The following is a 19,979-nucleotide window of genomic DNA, read 5'->3' on the forward strand; positions in this document are numbered from 1 at the left end:
CGATCGATTTTAATTCGATTTAAACTCGATCCACGCGCTTTAAACGTCCCTTTTGGTAACATCGCAGCGATAAACTCCGCTGCTGCTGACGCGCTTGACCACCTGGACGTGACATTGCAGATCCGTTGCTCCCTTTCAATCGTCGCATCAGCCGAAACGAAAGGACGTAGGGAGTACCTTTGGTGAAAGATGACCACGTGAGGCTGCTGAAATGTTTGATTTTGTTTTAAAATGTATTATTAAATATACACGCACACACGAATGTCGTGATCGCGGAGGGGAGGAGCAGGCAGTGGGCTGAGCTACAGGGCGGTTCTCTCTCTTCTGTCTCTCTCTCTCTCTCCCCGCGGTCCCTCCCGCCTCTCACCCAACCACCGTCGCCTCCCTCCCTCCCTGGGCTGCTCCTCCTCCTCTCTCCCCTCCTCCTCTTCCCTCCCTTCTCCTCCCCAACCCGGGCCCGGCGACGAGGGGCAATGGTGCTGCTGTCTTGCGAGCTTCGCAGAGACGACAGCCGCACCATGGACGCGCGTCCCCGCCAGCACGCGGTGTTCGAAGCGGGCGGCTTCACGTGGTCCAAGTATAACGTGAGTTAGCCGGGACACGGGGAGGGTGGGGAAGAGGTGGGGTGAGGAAGCGGCGAGGCAGTGGTGGTGTAGAGGTGAGGAGGACTTGGTGAAGGGGAGGAGGAGACGTACTTGGAGTGGTGGTGGAGGAGGAGGAGGAGGAAGAAGACGAGAAAGAGGACAACACGGGGCAGGCAAAGACGACGACTGGACGGTGGTGATGGGGGAGGAGGTGACGGCGAGGAGGATGGAGGAGGTGGAAGATGAGATGATGGTGGCTGGTGGAGGTGGCCGCTCCGTTCCGGAGCTGATGGGGAGGAGGAGGAGGAGGAGGCCCTGTTCAGCTTCTGCTGTCACTGCTGTGGTGAGAGAGCGACCCTTGTTTATTGCGGTTTTGGTTCTCCCATTGTTGCTCGGCGTGGCTTGTGTCGGTGCAAATCTGTGTTTCTGTGTGCCAAAGTGTCATCAGCGGACACTGTCAATGTGAGTTTCCCCACCCCACCCCCCCTTGTTTCTCAGGTTGTTAAAGACACGTCTCCATTTGGTGTCACTATCAAGGTTGTTCGTGTCGCCTTGTGTGTGCCACGTTGTGTTTCTGTACGGCCAGGTGTCATTGTGCGTGCGTGTTCTCTCTCTGTCACTGCCAGGGTGTCAATGTGTGTCTGTGTGTGTCAGACTCATGAGGGTGGCATTGTTTTATGGTTAAATCGTCAATGTTGTCGACATTTATGCCACCCGATGTGGTACATATTGCCACCGTCTCTGGGTTCCTTTACTTGTGTTGAGTGACACAATACGTTGATCACTGTATTGACAAGCTGTCAATAGAATGTCAATGTAACGATGTCTTCATCACACTGGGTGGTGTGTGTGCACAAAGGCCTTTTTTTTAATCATTTTCAAGGTTAAATGAGAGCGTTTTAGTCCAAGGTTATCCATTTATAGACACCCCACTAAAATAATATGAAAAAAAAATTACAAACATGTTATTGTAAAGCATCTACATTCATTCCACCAATCTCCAGAAACACCGTTTTCGACCTTTTTTTTTTGCGCACATCGCTTATCCAATCACACTATTCAATCACCTGTTGAAAGGAAATGATGAGAAATCGGTAAGGATGTCGACAATTGTTATTCTCTCGAGTAGCAGCGGGGGGTCCGTGTGTGTGCGGGGATGGCAGTGCTTGCTTGCCCTGTTGTGCACGTGGCTCATTCCGTCGTGCCAATGCCGCCTTGTGGTGGTTTGTGCCTTGTGATCGCTGTGCCCTGCTGCCTTCGCCCTGCCTGATGATTCGAGTCTCGCAGGTGAGAGACCGAGAGACGTTATCCACAGAGCTGGTGCTGCAGTCTGGGTCCAACGCGTGTTAGTGGTCCTGAGCCCTGTCCTGTGATCCAGAATTCACATATATATACCACATTGGCACATGCGTATACATGCCCGTACATATCGGTGCAGTCATTTTGTCAGTCCATCCGTTAAATACAGCCCCTCTCTCCCCCCCCCGACACGTTCCGAGGATGGGTGGCCTCCTTGCGTTAAATAGGTGCCGTAGACTGTGAGGAAGTTGGTGGCAGATGGACGTGTTGCACCCAAAACTAAATAATTAAACGTGTTTCATTTCCTTTTTTCCAAAAGAGTTTTTTTCCCAAGAGCCGTCGCGCTGATAAGAAAATAATTGGTGGCCTTTAACGATTGTGAATGCACTTTTTTTAAACACACCCTGGAATAAAAAAGTGTTTTTTAATTAGAAGGCTTCATATGTTTATAGCACTTAACATATATTCATAATACCGGATTTTTGTAGTTAGATCGTGTAAATATATAAATGTGTCGTTAAACCCGCCACCACCCGACACAGCCAACTAGTAAGGTTTGTCACGTAAACAGAACGTGGCCAATTCGTCACTAGTACAGCACACCGGAACGTTGGAGATCCAAGCCACAAAATGTACAATCTGAGTACGACGTTTCGCTAGTTATTACAACCAGCTTCATCAGGCGACAGACATATTTGTGGATAAAATCCTCCTGCCTCGTTCCTTAAATGGAGGGGTGGATGTCATAGATGTTCATTTCTTATGCACAGTACATACACGTCAAGCCCCCTTTGTTGCTCCACAGCTGCATAATGATCTCCAACTCCATGCAGGTAGTGGGTGGCAATTTGACCATACTTCACATTGGTCGGCGCGGGTTGGTGAAGGAGGGGAGTACAGAGGTAGGAGCATAGAAACTACAGTACAAAGTAGATTTTACTACACCGCCCTCTACTGTCCACCACGTGGCCCTGCAGCAGTTTAAAACAACCTGTTTATGAATTCTAGATTTAAAGCTTTCGTGACTGCTAGGATCCATACTCTTTGGTTCTATTGGGTAAAGTCACGTAGGTGAAAATAAAATAACAAAAAATCACGACGTTTCGGCCACAACACAAGCGGCCTTCATCAGGTGAAGGGACGAGCCTGTCTGGAGGACAGCGCTTGAGTGGAAGAAGCCATGCTTAGATCACGACCTTTAAGCTGTGTGAGAATATAAAGAAGACCAAGCGCCTTGACAAAGGAATTAGCATATAATTTAGCATTGAAATGGCTCATTGAAATAGCTAAGTTAAAGTATACACATCCGCAGAGGTGCCCCTTGACAAAGGAATTAGCATCGAATTTAGCATTGAAATAGCTGAGTGATTAGCTAGTAACTGGTCACAGAAATAGCTATGTTAAAGTTAGAGTGTATACATTCACCGAGGCACCTAGTACTCATCAAACAGGAGAATTTATGCATGGTGGTTGCCCAATGCTGATTTGCTTCTGAGAACTGATGTCATCTGGCACATTCTGGGTGATTTGGTCATTCACTGTAAACTACCGATTATATCAAACGAGAGTTTATTTAATTGGATTTGTGATATGTTCAAAGATGTAGGCAATACACATGCTGGAAGGAACAACCTTTGGGAATTAGTGACCTTATGGCCAGCATGAATATCTGAGGGCACTAAGATAATAAAAATCTAGTGGCAGCAACGTGCCTACAAAAACTGTGGGCTGATTAAAACTAGGTTGTGGTTTCCACATAAGATGGGCCACCATCTAGCAGCGGATCAGAGAATGGGAACTATGTGCAGAAAATCTATATCACGTTGTTTGGAATACATGGTGAAATTTGGTACAAATTGTGCCTATGTTTGGGGGTCAATATTTAAGCAGAGGACATGCTTGACAATGTGAATTGGATAGAATGACATTTATGGAGATGGAGAAGCCATATGGGGAAAATGGGGAGTTATTTGGTGATGGAGAGCAATCTCGTGGTTTTCACAGGCAATAAAAAAATGCTGCAATGAGTCTTACTTTTGGAACAACATGAGTACTCTCCAAGTGAATGTCAGGGGAGTGCTGTATAATGATGCAAGTGCATTTATGAAGTATGCGGGGACAATGTGTTGCAGTACATCTTAAAGGATACGATGTTCACGTGGATGCATTTACATTCAATCTGGTTATTTTGTCAGCCTTCTAGTGTTCAGCAAGACAATTTACTGATAAACACTGTGCTATCTGACGAAATTGATGATAATGAAGATGGCAGCCTGACCATCTGCTTATATGTAGCTGCAGTTTTTCTTACTTTTGAAAATGTGTCAATTGCATCCACATAATTCTAGAACATTGCAAGTCCTTCAGTTTTAGTTTCGGCTGTACTTGTACATCCCTTTTCTCAATCCACTTCTGGATAAGTGCCTCACCACGGTGTGCAGGTCATGGGAGAGAGGGGGGGGGGGTTAATTGACCTTGGTTCAATGTTGGTTGGGTGCTGCTTGATGGACATGGTAGCATTGAAGTACAATACATATATTGCCACAATGAAATATTATTCACTGCCCTATGTTGCCCACCTCGGAGCCCCACCGATGATAACACCTGTTATGCATTGTGCAGACCCATCCATGCACTGTCCAGGTTCAAGCGTGCTTAGCTTTCGAGATTTGACGAGATTCGGCAAATTTCGGCGAATTTCGGGCGATCTTGGTCATAGGCGCAGACTTTGAATGGAGCATTAAAACTGATTTGCTTATGAACTCTTTTCTATACTATTCGTTATTTATAATGGTTATGCCAGTCTTACCATCTGTAATGTAGCTAGTAACACTGATAGTTAATTGACGATTTTTACAATTATGGCTCTTAAGCCACTGTTAAACTACTTAGTCAATGCTGATGAGTATTTAATTTTGCAATGTCTTTGCATGCACTATCAGCACTATGAAAAATTTACATGCTTCCTTTCGGCAGGTTTCACATACATTTAATCCAGATGACGATGTTTTTGTATTTTAAATGAAATACTGTTTTACAAAGCAGACAGTCTAATTATTATATTACTAAAAGCATGTTCACCCTTGGTATTTACTGGTACCCCGATTCACAGCTCCCCCCCCCCCCCGCCTTTTACATCGATTTGCAAATACGTCATCACTTTATTCACACCACTACCCAATTTTGCATCGCCTGAACCCAAACGTCGCTGACGGCATCGTCCATCCTCTCTCGTTATCTGTCACCTCTCAGCCTTGGCCTCCACCACCGAGCCTGTAAATCGCTTTGATTTGCATCGTTTCGATTTTTCGTAGTCGCACCTTTCAGGAACTCATTCCTCCCCTCCCCCCCCCGGCGTAAACTGGGATGTTACTTGTATGTCAGCCGCATTAAAATATAAGCATTTATTCTTTGACGTTGCATCTATGAAGTCAGGGCCATCCGTCTTCAGATGACTGGCCTCGGCAGAAACATTTAAAATAGCGGCTTTAAAAAAAAAAATCAACCGTCACCAGTAATTGACCCCGACCTTTCTTTGCAGCCTGTGACAGCACGCGATAGCTGACATCTCTCTTACAAAGTGTCTGCTGATGTTTGCATGCCGCAGGAAGCAAAATATGAAAAAAATAAGCAAAAGAGAGGTACTGGGCCACAGATGTTCGGTGGATCATAAAGATTTGCACTTTCTTTTTTTGAGGGGGGGGGGCTCGAAATGCATTACGCTGTCACGTGGGGATATGTGTTGCCAATTTGTAGTGCTGATAGTGCATGCAAAGTGCTCCCCGGAATCCTATTGTTGATAGCTGCAAACATCTGCTCCATTTCAATTGTCATCTAACGAGCTCTTATGTGCAGGGCCAACTGTACGCAATTTAAAATATTTGATAATGTAGGTGGCGCTTTATAGGGCTGCTGTATTTTTTCTGCATTGCTGCACACAATTTATAAACTCTACTGTACATTATTAGCGTGTTTTTTTTTCCTTCCATAGATTTCATAAAAATCCTTTCAAAGCCCTGCTGTCATGGATATGTTTAGTTCTATCCTGCACACATTTTAGAATAAACTTTGAGGTCGACTGGTGATTCACCAGTTGCATTGCTTTTGGCAGGGCAGACGTAAAAATAAGAATGCAAATAATTTTTTCCAGAAAAACCTCACCGAGTGTCAAGATCTTATGAGGTGGGATCTGCATTGGAATATTTTAGCTAATTTCTTGAAAAAGTATTGAAGAGAAACACACAGATGTGGGGTAGCACATTTCCTGGCCACCCGATAGCTCCACACCTTAAACACCTGACAAGCCCTTTCAGTCAATCGGGCAGACACCAGGCTCAACCCTCATGAGCTTCTGAGATTAGGCACACGAAGGGGAATTTGGTTTGTGGCTTTTGTTTTTTTTTTAACATGTAGGCTTTTGTGACCAATATCCATAATGCAGGTTTTTTTTTGGGGGGTTAGATTCCATAAACATAATTGTGCCGTTAAACCCGCCACCACCCGACACAGCAAATTAGTAAGCTTTCATCTTCTTTGGTTCTTTCGGTAAAGTCACGTAGAATGAGAATAAAATAATACATTGATAAAATAAAATAACACAATATTGTGTTATTTTATAATAACACAATATTTTATAATAACACAATATTGTGTTATTTTATTTTATCAATTTATTATTTTATTCTCATTCTACGTGACTTTACCGAAAGAACCAAAGAAGATGAATCATTGCAGTCACGAAAGCTTTAAATCGAAATTTAGTAAGCTTTGTCATGTAAACAGAACATGCCAATTCGTCACTCGAACAGCACACCGGTGTGGTTAGCGAGCAAATCCACAACATTTACAATCAGAGTACGACGTTTCGCCAATAATTACAACCGGCATCATCAGGCGAAGAGCCAGATTTGTGGAGAAATTCTCCTGTTTCGTTCCTTAAATAGAAGGATAGATGTGATGATGTCACTTGGGAGCCCTTCACAAATGCGAAGAGGGGGATTCATGAATGCATATAAAATGACAATGGGTATCCATTACCAGTCGGGTTATTCATATGGTAATCAACGCACATTATGCATGCACATTTTCCTTGTACCTCCTGTCATTTGTGTGCAACTAAAATAGCAGTGCCTGTTATTGTCAATCCACAGGTAATCCCCATTAACGTATGTTGACCTGTATAGGCATGTTTTTAAACAATGTATTATTTCATAATTCGCTTCCAAGCAGAGCTAAGCCTGTAGCTATACGAACGGTTCAAATTATTTGTATTTCTCTCAATTTCGATAGATTATATGATTCGTCTTGGCCAGTCGTAACTAGTTTTGCACAGAACTTCAACATTATCAAAATCAATTGAGTGTCATTGTTGGCACACATGTTCTGCCACTGCCATCAGTTGTATTTGGGAGTATTTAATCATCCTTTGGTGTTCTTTTAGTCTCATGCTGATCATTCGTCCTTTCTGCCGACCATAGCATTTGCCAAGATAAATTAATCTGGTACACACTTTTTGTTGATAGCTTCGGTAATGCATCTTAAGTTCCGGATATTATATTCTTGGTTCTTTCGGTAAAGTCACGTAGAAGGGAAACATTAAAATAATAAAAATATAAAACAATAAAATTCTCACGACGTTTCGACTGCAACACAAGCAATCATCATCAGGTGTGAAAACCACAGCAAGAAAATTTGAAAAAAGTGACGTTTTTTTTAGCGTTAGCACCATGGAGAGCGATTGGGCAGTTATTCAGATGGACGATTCCATCTATGTTCGGAAAAGAGGAGGGGGGAGACGAAAATAATGGATGCGGTCTGAAAGCCACCGTAAGCGTGAACAATCAATTAAGACCCGAAATGGTTTATCAAATCCTTCCAATGATTGCTAAGTCAGAATCCATCTTCTCGGTTGAAATTGTCTCTGTGTTTATATATGTGGATAGCCTCATGAACGAATCTCTCATGGTAGCCAGATGGCTTGCAAAGAACCTCTGTCTTGGAGAAGTCAATGTCTTGTGAGCCTACTGAATTATAACATGGATCTGCCACGGCCGAGGTGTTGGTCCTACCGTGTTTTAGGTCTGCTTTGTGTTCACGAATGCGGTCCGAGACATGTCGTTTGGTTTCTCCAATGTAACTACTACCACAGAGGCAACTTAGTTTGTAGACGCCAGGGTACTGTATGTCCGGAATCACATCTTTTACAGACGGAACCAGATCACGGATTTTATGTAATGTGTTGAATTAGACCTGGATCTTGTGTTTATTCAAGATTTTGGAGATCTTTTTTGTGATCCCTGCAATGTAGGCTAAAGTGATGGTTTTGAAAGGCTCCTCAAGAGGGTCCTTCTTCATGGTTGGAGTGATAGCTTTCCGGATTGTGTAGTCGGAGTAACCATTAGCTTTAAGAGCTTGGTGTACGTGCTTGAGTTCACTGGCTATGTGTTCCTGGTCGGATATGCATTGGGCTCTATGGTGTAGAGTCTTGATGAGGGAATTATTCTGGGATGGATGGTGGTGGGAATCCGGTTTCAGGTAAGCATCCGTATGGGTAGCTTTCCTGTAGACAGAGTGGCTCATTGAACCATCAGGTCTCTTTTTTATTAGGACATCCAAAAAAGGTAGCTTGCCATCTCTTTTTCGACTTCCATGGTAAATCTGATGGCTGGGTGTATGGAATTGATGTGGTCGAGCAATTGGTCTAGAGCAGACTGGCCATGTGGCAAGATGGCAAAAGTGTCATCCACGTACCTCTTCCATAAGGTTGGGCACAGTGGCAGTCTGGATGGCGTCAGTTTCAAATTTCTCCATGAAAATGTTGGCTACAACCGGAGATAGGGGGGAGCCCATTGGGGTGCCCTCATTTTGTTTGTAGAACGTTCCATTCCAAGTGAAGTGTGTATTGGTTAAGCAGTGTCTCATCAGGGGGGTACCTCAGTGTTTAGTCCTTGATGAACCAAGTCTTCAATGATTGCGATGGTGTCAGGTACAGGAACTTTGGTGAATACGGAAACTACATCAAAACTGACAAGCAGGTCGTCTGGGGACAGGGAAATACCCGTGATTGTCGATACCAGGTGAGTAGAATTTTGTACCGCAGAGGTGGGTTTTCCAGTGAAAGGCCGCAGGATTTCAGACAGAAAACGAGCCAGTTTGTAGGTGGGGGAGTTGATAGCAGAGACGATGGGACGTCAGTACCCTGGCGTCTACAAACTAAGTTGCCTCTGTGGTAGTTACATTGGAGAAACCAAACGACATGTCTCGGACCGCATTCGTGAACACAAAGCAGACCTAAAACACGGTAGGACCAACACCTCGGCCGTGGCAGTTCACTGTTATAATTCAGTAGGCTCACATGACATTGACTTTTCCACGACGGAGGTTCTTTGCAAGCCATCTGGCTACCATGAGAGATTCGTTCATGAGGCTATCCACATATACAAACACAGACAATTTCAACCGAGAAGATGGATTCTTGCTTAGCAATCAATGGAAGTATTTGATAAACCATTTCGGGTCTTAATTGATTGTTCACGCTTACGGTGGCTTTCAGACCGCATCCGAACATAGATGGACTCGTCCATTTGAATAACTGCCAAATCGCTCTCCGTGGTGCTAACGTTAAAAAAAACGCCATTTTTTTCAAATTTTCTTGCTGTGGTTTTCACACCTGATGATTGCTTGTGTTGCAGTCGAAACGTCGTGAGAATTGTATTGTTTTATATTTTTATTGTTTCCCTTCTACGTGACCTTACCGAAAGAACCAAGAATATGAATCCCTGCAGTCACGAAAGCTTTAAATCAAAATTCCAGATATTAGTTTGTGTTTTTTATGTACCGTACCAAATCTGACTCGGATTTTTTTTTTAAATCCGGATAGTTTATCAGTTACTCTCACAATGTATGCTATTTTAATAGTTTTAATTACTTGGTCAGTTTCAACGCTCCTGTTATTTGATTTGGTTTTGGCATTCAGTGCCCTGTTGATTTTGTGCATCATTGTAACTGTTCAAATGCAGCGCTTTTTTAACATTTAATTTCACTTCTCAGACTGTCACCATCTGACACTTTCCTTAGCCTGATGTATGAGCATCTTGATGAGAGAGGATTTATGTGCGGGGTGATGGTGTGACTGCATTCAGGCGAAACATCATCCTCAGGTTGTAAATGTTCTGGATTTTCTCTCCACCACACTGGTGTGCTGTAGTATTAGTAGTAGTAACGAATTATCATGTCCTGTTTACGTGACAAACTTTACTCATTGGCTGTGTCGGGATGGTAGCGGGTTTAACGACACATTTATATTTACGCGATCTAACCCAAAAAAAAAAAAACTTGTGTTATGGCTTTTGGTTTGTTGGTTGAATTATTGCCGAGCCAATTACAAGTGAAATATTTCATTTGGACGTACAGTCCTCACAACTGCGCACTCTTTTGTCGATCTTCACCTCAACAGTACCTTCCATCATCCCTTCCACCTCGTTCTTTGTTTGCCATCCTTCCCCCCCTCCCCCCCAATGCCCCTGCCAACTCCCCCCATTTTCCATTCACGGTGCACAGTCCTGTAAACACAGCGTGGCGCGGGCCGACATGAATAGCCTCGGTGCCACTGTGTCTTTCTTTGAACCGTAATACGATCGCCACGCTGTATAACACTACACAAGCCCCTCTTGAATGTGACCCTCATCCCAGCCGGGGTGCACAAGCAGATCTGCTTTCTGGCTGTGTTTATCCCCGTGCCGGAATGGTTGCACACTGTTGCCATCGTGTGTGTGTGTGTGCCGCCCGAAATGTATTTCCTTTGGCTACACTCGGCGCTCGGGTTGCGGAGCAGGTGTAACCATGTAATGGAGCTGTCAACGGTGCATTATTTAAAAAAAAAACAAAAGCAAACATTTATCAGGTGTCCCAATTACTTGATGATGTTAGCATTTTTGCAGGAGCATGTGTAATGTTTTAAAATTAAACCGTGTTACATCTGAAACATGTGAAAACATTATGCGGTACAGTATATCAAAAAAATGTCATATCATCTTTTAAGTTTAGTGGCGTACTGCACTTATCAGTTGGCTTGTCATCAATAGCCACCTCGTTGATTTTATAAATTGTGGCGATTCCATATAAATTGTGTCAATTTGATGAGTTAGTGCATTTTGCTGTCCACCTGGTAGCCTGAGTCTTTTTTTCTTCCCGGCCACAGATAACATCAGCAGCGAGTGACGTCTGTCCTGGCCCCTTTGCCATCTCACCTTTCCCAACCCGCACTTACCAGCGTGGTGCATTATGGTTAAACAACCCTATGGCCAAAAGTATGGGGAGGCCTTCATATTCCAGTGAATTGACAAAGGGCTGAAAATTAATACATTTATACTATCCTCATTACAGAACATGCCAGAAGCCCTTCACCTGGTAAATGACCAAGTGCTTGGTAGCTGTTCCTTTTTCTTTTCTGTATCCATGAGGGACAAGTTATTTGTCTACAGCAAACAGATTTATTCGTCATTTTTCTGTGCGAACTTTACTTCTGCAAACTGTTACTTCATGCGTGCCAACAAAAGAACAAAGTGATGAACATTTGCGGAATTAAATGTGTCCTTGGGGATTCTGTGGATGATCTATCTCAAGAAATGTAAACCTATTATGAAAATATTTGACATTTTCATAATTGAGTATTACATTTCATTGGGAGGTATTGTATATTTCATATGGAAATACATTTAATCATTGGCTCTGGCTGAAATTGCTGCTTTTACATAGTACACGGGCAATCAAACCGTGATTCACGAGCAGTCCAACTGCGGCTCAATACATAGTACACGGGCAATCAAACCGTGATTCACGAGCAGTCCAACTGCGGCTCAATAGTCGCATCTCACTTGTAACTTTTCAGTGTAACTTTATTTTAAGCAGGAAATATCTTTGGTCATGGGAGCGGCCCGGGACACTCGATCCTGGTAGCGGAGTTTGACACCAGTACATCCAGTAATATTCACGCCAATTTCTAAATTCTAAGATCCAGAGCCCTCTCGACCATGTTAAGATTTTGGTTTGTGGCTTCATCGGTTTAGGAAGTTTCTGCCATCCCTGACAGTATAGCTTGGAGTTTACATCGTATATCGAGCCTCCCTCTTCAACTTCAGCCCTCGTTGCCTTTGTTGTCAGCTCATCTGGGTCTTTAAAACTGGCCGTGCCTGTTCAATGTTGGAGTTGCCACAGAATCATTTGCCAGCATCTTGCCAATTAAATCGGAGCCTCCCAAACTCAACCCCCCCCCCCGCCTTACCATAAGTGGGCCTTTTCCAGTTGTTTCCATTCAAACGCAAATTAAGTTGTTGTGCATTTCTTGCATCATTTTTTGAGGGTGAGGAGTAAAATGTACAAAAAAAATGTTAAATACATACAAGAGGGACAAGATATAGTAGCAAGATATAGTAATAGGTTTCTACCCTTTTATCTGGCACCAAAACTGACACCTTTATACAAGGGATAAAGGAGTCCGTTTTATCTTGCTACTGGCAAAGGAGGTCTCATAGTGTAATTGCTTACCCCGAGCTCTCAATGCTCTGATGGTGCGCTGTTTTTGAGTTGTGCGCCTTTTGGCGTCATCTGGTCCAACACCAGTGGAGACTGGGCTCTAAGAAAAGCCGTCTCGGGTGTGGACCAATCAATTTCACGGACAGTGCATATCATTATCAGAGTTGTCTCTTTTTGTTTGCATTTTGACTGCTTGTGTTCTGGTTATTGCAAACATGATCCCTTGTATAAAGGTGTCAGTTTTGGTGCCAGATAAAAGGGTAAAAACCTATTACTACTACTGAATTAGTGTTATAATATTTAATTGGCATTGCAGCGCATTCACGTTTGAGCGTTCATGGTAACTTATTTTACTCGAGTGGCCTTTACATAACCCAGGAGGGAAGTGAGGTCACTTTCAAACTTTTCAACTTCCGCGGTGCAAGTGGGAGACCTTTGGCCAACAGCAAATGCCTGTGATAACGTGATCTCCGGAATACCTCCCGCTGTCAAACAGAACAGAGTAACCCCTATGGTAGCTTTTGGTGGCTGTAATTCATCGCATTGTCGTGTCTTCACGGGCAGCTAGTGGCCAATCTGCCACCCACATTTAATTAATCAAGAGGAATTTCAATAATCTGAAACGGCAGCGGAATATCATCTGCCAATAATTGCCTGCTATCACACGTGGTCTGTTCTGCTTGTGATTTAAATAATCCTGTAGTTTATTGCAGCCCATTGTCATAAGTTATAGATCCTGTAATAATTGGCCCGATAAATATGGCACATGTTGCATAATATATTAAAATATGGATGGTGCATCTAGCCACTATGATGAACTGTTATGCCACGTATATTTATTAAAGGTGCAAAATGAGTTGCCTATTTCCAGTGATATATTGGGTGTATTTTCATTATGAAGTAAATTAATTACATTGTATCATTCTGTCCTTTGCCTAGCTCGAGCTTTACCACAGACCAGTAGACATGCATGCCTGCTGAGCATGAAACAACAGCTCAGAAGATACACTATACAGTATGTGAAGGAAGCATTTGCCAATTACAGTAGTCGCATGTACCAGCATCTTTTCTTCTGCGTCCTTGTGGTCAGACTAATAGATTTAACATAAATTTAATGGAAAACAAAAGTAAATAACCATATTAACCTACCTTGCCTGAATACTCGGATACATTTTTTTCTGATTGGGTAGCAACAAGGTTAATCTGTGGTAGATTCCTGCGTTTAGTCGTGAAGCTCACATGACATTGTAGTGCCATTAGTGCATACTGGCCTGTAAATGCAGGAGCAGTTTGCAACAGTTCCGCATGACTTGACACTATATGCACACACACAAAATTTTTTTCCGTCTAATCACTCGGCATGTTAGGTCTCAGTCAGGCAAAGGCAGAACCATGCTTGCCACCAAACGATGAGCGTCATTATGTAACGTAGTGGCATGTTCGTTGCTGCGTGCGCACCCATGTCGGCACCGATGTTGGAGTGCCAGCTGCAGCTTGAGCGTTTGTGCTGGAGCGCTGTGCATTCTCTTCTTTGCAATTCACCGCGCGTGCCACCAAAGCGAGGATTTTTACGAGCGGTCAAGCTTCGTGCGTGTGAGAGGTGCCACCTCAAATGCACAATGCGGGCGTGCTGAACGCCCCTTTTCATTTTGCTGCAACGTTTCTCTTTGTTTCGCAGGCCGTTGAACAAAAAAAAATATCACCAATGGCTGGAAATGTCAAGGAAATGTACAGGCGTTTTGGTAGTCCACTGCTAGATGTGGGCTTCACCTATTCTGTGAGGTTTCCGGGAGTTATTTGAACACTTAATCACACTGGTCCGTGCGGGTTGATAAAGGTGAAGAGCATTTGATGCGTTAGTAGAGAACCACTGGTCAACAGTCGATGTTTTTGCACTGTCCTCTGCTGTCGGCAACATCGCAGAGCCCTGAAGCCACCTAATAATACCTGGCATGCAATGTAGCCACCCATCCGAGCACTGTTTAGGCTCAACTCTGCCTATCTTTCGAGATCTGACGAGGTCAAGGTGCTTTCCGGATGATTTGGTCACATGTGGAACACTCATACTTGGCTATGAGTCGGAATGAGGAATCATTCGCCTGTCAGGAATGGCCCATAGCGAGAATTTTGCAAATATGTTGGTTGCCCACTGTTTGCAATGACCATAAAAAGGTGTAATAGGAAACAACACATTTTTATGAAATGGCCCAACATTCCTGTGCATTCGTAATGTTATGATAAATTATGATACTTTTTACATTAACTATGTTCATCAGGAATATGATCTGATTCATCTTTTTAATTTGGCCGATGGTATTTTACATATTAACACTTAACAGCATTAATTTAGAATGTTATATTAGTAGGACAATAGTGGGTTCTGTGGAGTGAATGTTAGGCATTCCTCAACTGGCGCTTAAATTCCAATTCTCACAAACGATGCTGGGTTAACATCGAGGCATAGTGCGCTGGAAGGAACCAATGGGAATGTTAACTCTGAACACAAGGACCAGAGCAGGAGAGATTTTGGCCAGCTCACTACACAGACGTACGTGCTGTGGGATGCGACGCACATGTACGCAGTAATTAACAAGTCATTCCGGCACAGCGGGTCGAAACACTGGCGCTCAAATTCTCACTTGGCTTGGAAGTAATGTTTAATTGCTCGCAAAACCATTGCTTCACATTAGCTCCTGTAAAATGTCAATGGGCGAATAAATATTTCCCATTTTTTCAAACGTTTAATTATTAATTGCATGCCCTGCAGTTCTAACTTTTGCTTTGTTTCTGTCATCTCGACAGCTGTGCTTTTGGTTTGCTGTTGGTGCTGTTGCTGCCCAGAATCCCAACTATGCCTCCAACTCAAGCCAACTACCCCTTTTGCCCAAGAGCTATGCAGAACTGGACAATGGAAATGCTTCCCAGCTCCGTGACTACTCTGGCCATCAGCAAGGCGTTGAGCACCCAGAACCATCTGAAGGACACAACCTTACGGCCGAACAAGCTGGAGAAGCGGGTCCTTCCGTCGCTTCCACTTTAGGCCCCACTCCTAATCAAGACTACAAACAGCCAAAGTGGCTGCCAAGTCATGCCGATCCACGCCGAGAGCTACGTGAGAAGCCTGTTCACGGTCGCACCGGAAGATCCACGGAAGCCGGCGAAAGCGGCCAGTCGAATGTTCTGCTCTCAGGGATATCCCAGCACCGCCAACTGGACTTTAAGGAAGCGATAGGTGGAAGTGGAAGAAACGGTGAGGACATCGGGCACCTACGTGGAAGGAGGACCAGGAGCGCCAGGGAGACGGACACGTTTACAGAATTGCAAACAAAACTACCAAAGAATGTGAGAAACCATGACGTCGATGGCCTGTCCGAACAAGAGCACAGGCTTAGAAGCTACCATCGGCATCATCCATGGATTGGAACGCCCTATGATGGTGTCTCAGGACCCAGGGAATCCAGGGAAGGCCACTGGAGAGATTCACCAGGCGAACAGAGAGTCGGCACCACCAAGAAAATCAGACACAGGCGGAAGAAACCAAGCGTGCAACAGAAACGCAGACCCAGCATCAGCACCATCCTAATCAAGGACAGCAGCTCCCCTGAAGACATGCACGTCGCGGACTCCATGCCACGAACACCTGTTGGCCACAGCTCTCGACACATCCCGCTGCGACGTGAAAGGAATCCCAGGTTGGAAGAAAATGCAGAGCATCTGCTGGCTGAATTGGTTGAGACTCATCGAGGAAGGTCGGAACCACGGTTAGGTCATCAGAAGATGTCAGCTGGAGTGGCCGGACTAAAGCAATCAACATCCCAGCAGGGCCAACTCGACACAAGCAGAAGGCAACACCACGATGAGAAGCCAATTGAGCAGGTTGGTTCACCAGCAGAAGGTGAAGATGCACTGGACAGTATGTCGAGGGAGACACTGGCAGTCGATTTGCCAGCCGGGCATGAAATGTACTCAAACCCACCAAGATTCGCGCCTATTTATAGAACTTCCGACAACTCAGCAGCACCAACAAATGAAGACAACCATGGCTTGGATGTGGAAATGGCAAGCGCGGTGTCGGCGGCGCCTGGCACTAGCAACAGCAGCAGCAGCAGCAGCAACAACAACGAGAGCGCCGGTGAAGAGAGCCGGTCCCACTACTGGCGCGTGGACCCGCAGTCCGGGCTGGAGGTGCTGTGCGACAAGTGCCCAGCTGGCACGCGCGTGCTTTCGCACTGCACGGCGAACGAGCTGCGTGTGTGCGTGGCCTGCAAGTCCGGCACCTTCTTGGGGCACGAGAACGCGGCGAACGGCTGCCGGCGCTGCGGGCCGCCCTGCGGCGAGTCCGATGGCGTGGAGCGGGCGCCGTGCACGCAGCGGCACGACCGCGTGTGCGCGTGCCCGGCAGGGTGGTACGCGCGCGACGGCGGCGACGGCGTCGGCGAAGGCGGCGGCGAAGGCGGCGGCGACGGCGGCGATGCGCTGCCCGGGGGGCGCTTGCGCTGCGCTCCGCACACCAAGTGCCCGCCCGGATGGGGCGTCCGACGCAGGGGCACGGAGACTCGAGACGTCAGGTGTGAGCGAGTGGGGGAGGTTGGACGGAAGTGACCCGATGCGTCGATGGTTTGACGTTAAAAGTCGCCCTGCTGTTGGCGTGCACAATAAAGCGAATACGCATGTAGAGTAGGCACGTTCATATAAACATGTGCGATTAAACCAATAGAAGCATGTACAATACAACCTAGAAGCATGTGCAACAGGCATTTTGTAGCCATGTCCATTATTCACTGCCCCAATGCACAAACCCTTCTCCCAACAATTGGATGAATTGTCATTCATTGTCACTTTTTGAATCAAGAATATTTTTGTCCCATTTTTACCATATCCCCTCGTGTTATATCTGTCTCTTATGTGTCAACGAGTTTATTTGGTCAAATTTTTTTTTAATTACCACAAAATTTACATTAGCCTACGTGCATTTTGGAGAGGATCGACTGCGTTTTTCAATGGCGATTTTTGTTGTTGTAACAATGTACAAAACTCCTGGGGGGCTGGATTGGCTTTTACAGATTTACATGACAGCTGTTCATGTAAGAACACCTGGGGAAGTCACTTGAATGCTTCAAGGATGTGTGTTGCAGGCCACACGTGGAAATTGCAACTGGCTTTTGTATTATCATCAGCTTTTCCTAACTGCTTAGTGAACCGAAGCCTGTCTATGCTGATGTCGCTGATCCTGTGCAGCTCTAAATCCACTGCTCAGCCTCCATCTGTGTTAATTTCCTTGTTCCACCTCCGCTTCGGTTGTGCCTGTTATGGCCACCCGTGGCCGTTATTGTGCCACTTGGCTTGAATGTAGGCTTTCTTTCCTCTTAAGTCTGCCTTGTCTGTCTTTCATCCTAGGCAGTGTCTTTCTGAATTACTCTTCATTTATATAATTGACATGTTCCTTTTGTGTTGTATTTGAGCCAAATGGTTCATGATTTGAAGTGGCCTGTAAATAGTAATTGTGTTCATGGTGTTCGCTTGTATTAACATTAGTTGTTAGGTTCAGGGTAGTTCTTGACTTTATTGTTTGTAGTTGGGAACATGAACCAGTGTAGGGTGGAGACTGTAAGAGGTTGCAGATAGTGTTGCGTAAACAAACTCGAAGGGCAATGTTGCACTCAAAGCTCCTAACATGATCTGGCAAGCTGGCAGCTGTGCAGGATGCGGTACCATTGTTTATCAATTTCACAACGTGTTGCAAGTTCCCCTCTGATGGATGGATAAAAATTTGTTTTTACATATTTTTTACACTCACGGGTGTTTGTTTCCGACCTGGGTTCAGTACTAATGACGCCAAGCAGTTCAACTGGGCCACTGCTGCCCCTGCATAGGCTTTGCATGGGCACGTAGCACTGTCTGATACAGAGCAGCTAAACTCTATATCTGTATACATGACAGATATTTAACAGGCATGGCTAAGGGTGGACCATGTTAATGATTTACTTCCTCAGTTTAACACCTAGGCTTTTGCGACCAATATTATTCATAATAAACGTTTTTGGGTTAGATCGCGTTATCTATAAATGTGTCGTAACCCTCCACCACCCGACACGGCCAATCAGCAAAAAAAGTGTCACGTTGACAAAAGACAATTAGTTCACTACTTTAGCCCACCGGTGTGTTGAAGAGTGAATCTACAACATTTACAGTTTTTTTCGCCAGAATGGCGAATTGCCCGATGATGCTGGATGTAATTACCAGCGAAACATCGTGCTCAAAAAATTGTAAATGTTGTGGATTCACTCTTCAACACACCGGTGGGCTAAAGTAGTGAACTATTTGTCTTTTGTCAACGTGACACTTTTTTTTGCTGATTGGCCGTGTCGGGTGGTGGAGGGTTACGACACATTTATAAATAAACGCGATCTAACCCAAAAACGTTAATTATGATTTACTTCCTCCCGCATATCAGGCTCGTCCCCTGCCTTCTGGACAAATTGTATCTGCCATCGCTATTTTGAGCACGTGCGTTGCCTCCCAAGAGTTTAAATACATTCACCTATTAGGGGCAGTGCAGCTAGAACACTTCCAGCTATATTGTATGGACACATCGCTGTGGAATGAGGGAAATATAATGGCAAACATAATGTCCGCCAAAATGCAAATGTGTGTGCTCTGTAGCTTTAAGAGACATGGCTTTCCCTCGCCTTCCCTCCCGCACACACACCCCCTTCCGCCCCCCCCCTCTTTCTAACGCGTCCCGACGCAGATGCAAGCAGTGTTCCCGCGGCACCTTCTCCTCCGAGGAGTCGTCGACCACCCGCTGTCGGCCCCACACGGATTGCGCGCTGCTGGATCTCCACATCGCCTCCCCGGGTGACGGACGCCAGGACAACGTGTGCGGCGGCAGCGGGGGCTCGGCAGGAGAAGATGGTGGAGTGGTGGACGCTCGGGCAGAGCCGAGCAGCGTCCCCACGCCAGCCAGTGCCGCCCTGCCTGGTGAGTCAAGTGTTTTGTGGTGCTTGAACGTGTGGTCTGTGCGGAAATTAGCCTGGGCTTCCTGTGTCAGAAAGTTGTTGCAGGTGTATGCAAATGACTTGACTGCTGGGCTACTCAAAAGTCCGTATTAATTCCCTCTCGTCATAGGAGGCACGTCGGGCAGCCCTACAGTATCTGTGTACGTGTACAGCTGGAGATGTGGTTGGCGCAGTGATTAAGGGGTTAGGCACGAGTGAATCACTATAAAGAACGCTGCTGCTGCTGCTGCAGTTCCATGCAGTTCCTGGGTGCATGCATTGTCACGTTAAAGGATGGATCCTGACAGTTCAAGTTTATTTTGTTTAACTAGGTGAGAACTCTGAGACCAGGAAAGTCTAATTTTCAAGAGCGACCTGGAGAATTAGTCTCTCGTAGAGGGCTATGTGAGCACTGTGCATAATCACAATTGAGTAATTTTGCGAGCAGTTTTCGAATTTGGCAAATTTGGATCCTGACACCTCCGCCCAGTTGTGAATGACGTCACGTCAGGGGATCTTTAACATCCATGCGATGCAGGAGGGGCCCGTATTTTTGTTACGGTTA

The 19,979-nt window shown here is 45.2% G+C and overlaps 1 protein-coding gene across 1 annotated transcript in view; it reads left to right on the forward strand.

The window, feature by feature from the left end:
- The first annotated feature begins 381 nt into the window (after positions 1–381).
- The window catches only part of TNFRSF21 (TNF receptor superfamily member 21), a 40,621-nt gene continuing 21,023 nt past the window's right edge, over positions 382–19,979 (forward strand). Inside the window, exons 1-3 of the mRNA XM_032954959.2 lie at positions 382–927; positions 15,219–16,984; positions 19,168–19,397. Coding sequence (XP_032810850.2) covers positions 784–927; positions 15,219–16,984; positions 19,168–19,397 — 2,140 coding nt within the window. The 5' untranslated portion in view covers positions 382–783. The remainder of the gene's footprint in view (positions 928–15,218; positions 16,985–19,167; positions 19,398–19,979) is intronic.

Source organism: Petromyzon marinus, chromosome 15 (genome assembly GCF_048934315.1).
Source record: "Petromyzon marinus isolate PM22_M1 ecotype Great Lakes invasive population chromosome 15, UKy_Petmar_22M1.pri1.0, whole genome shotgun sequence".
NCBI classification, from domain to species: domain Eukaryota; kingdom Metazoa; phylum Chordata; class Hyperoartia; order Petromyzontiformes; family Petromyzontidae; genus Petromyzon; species Petromyzon marinus.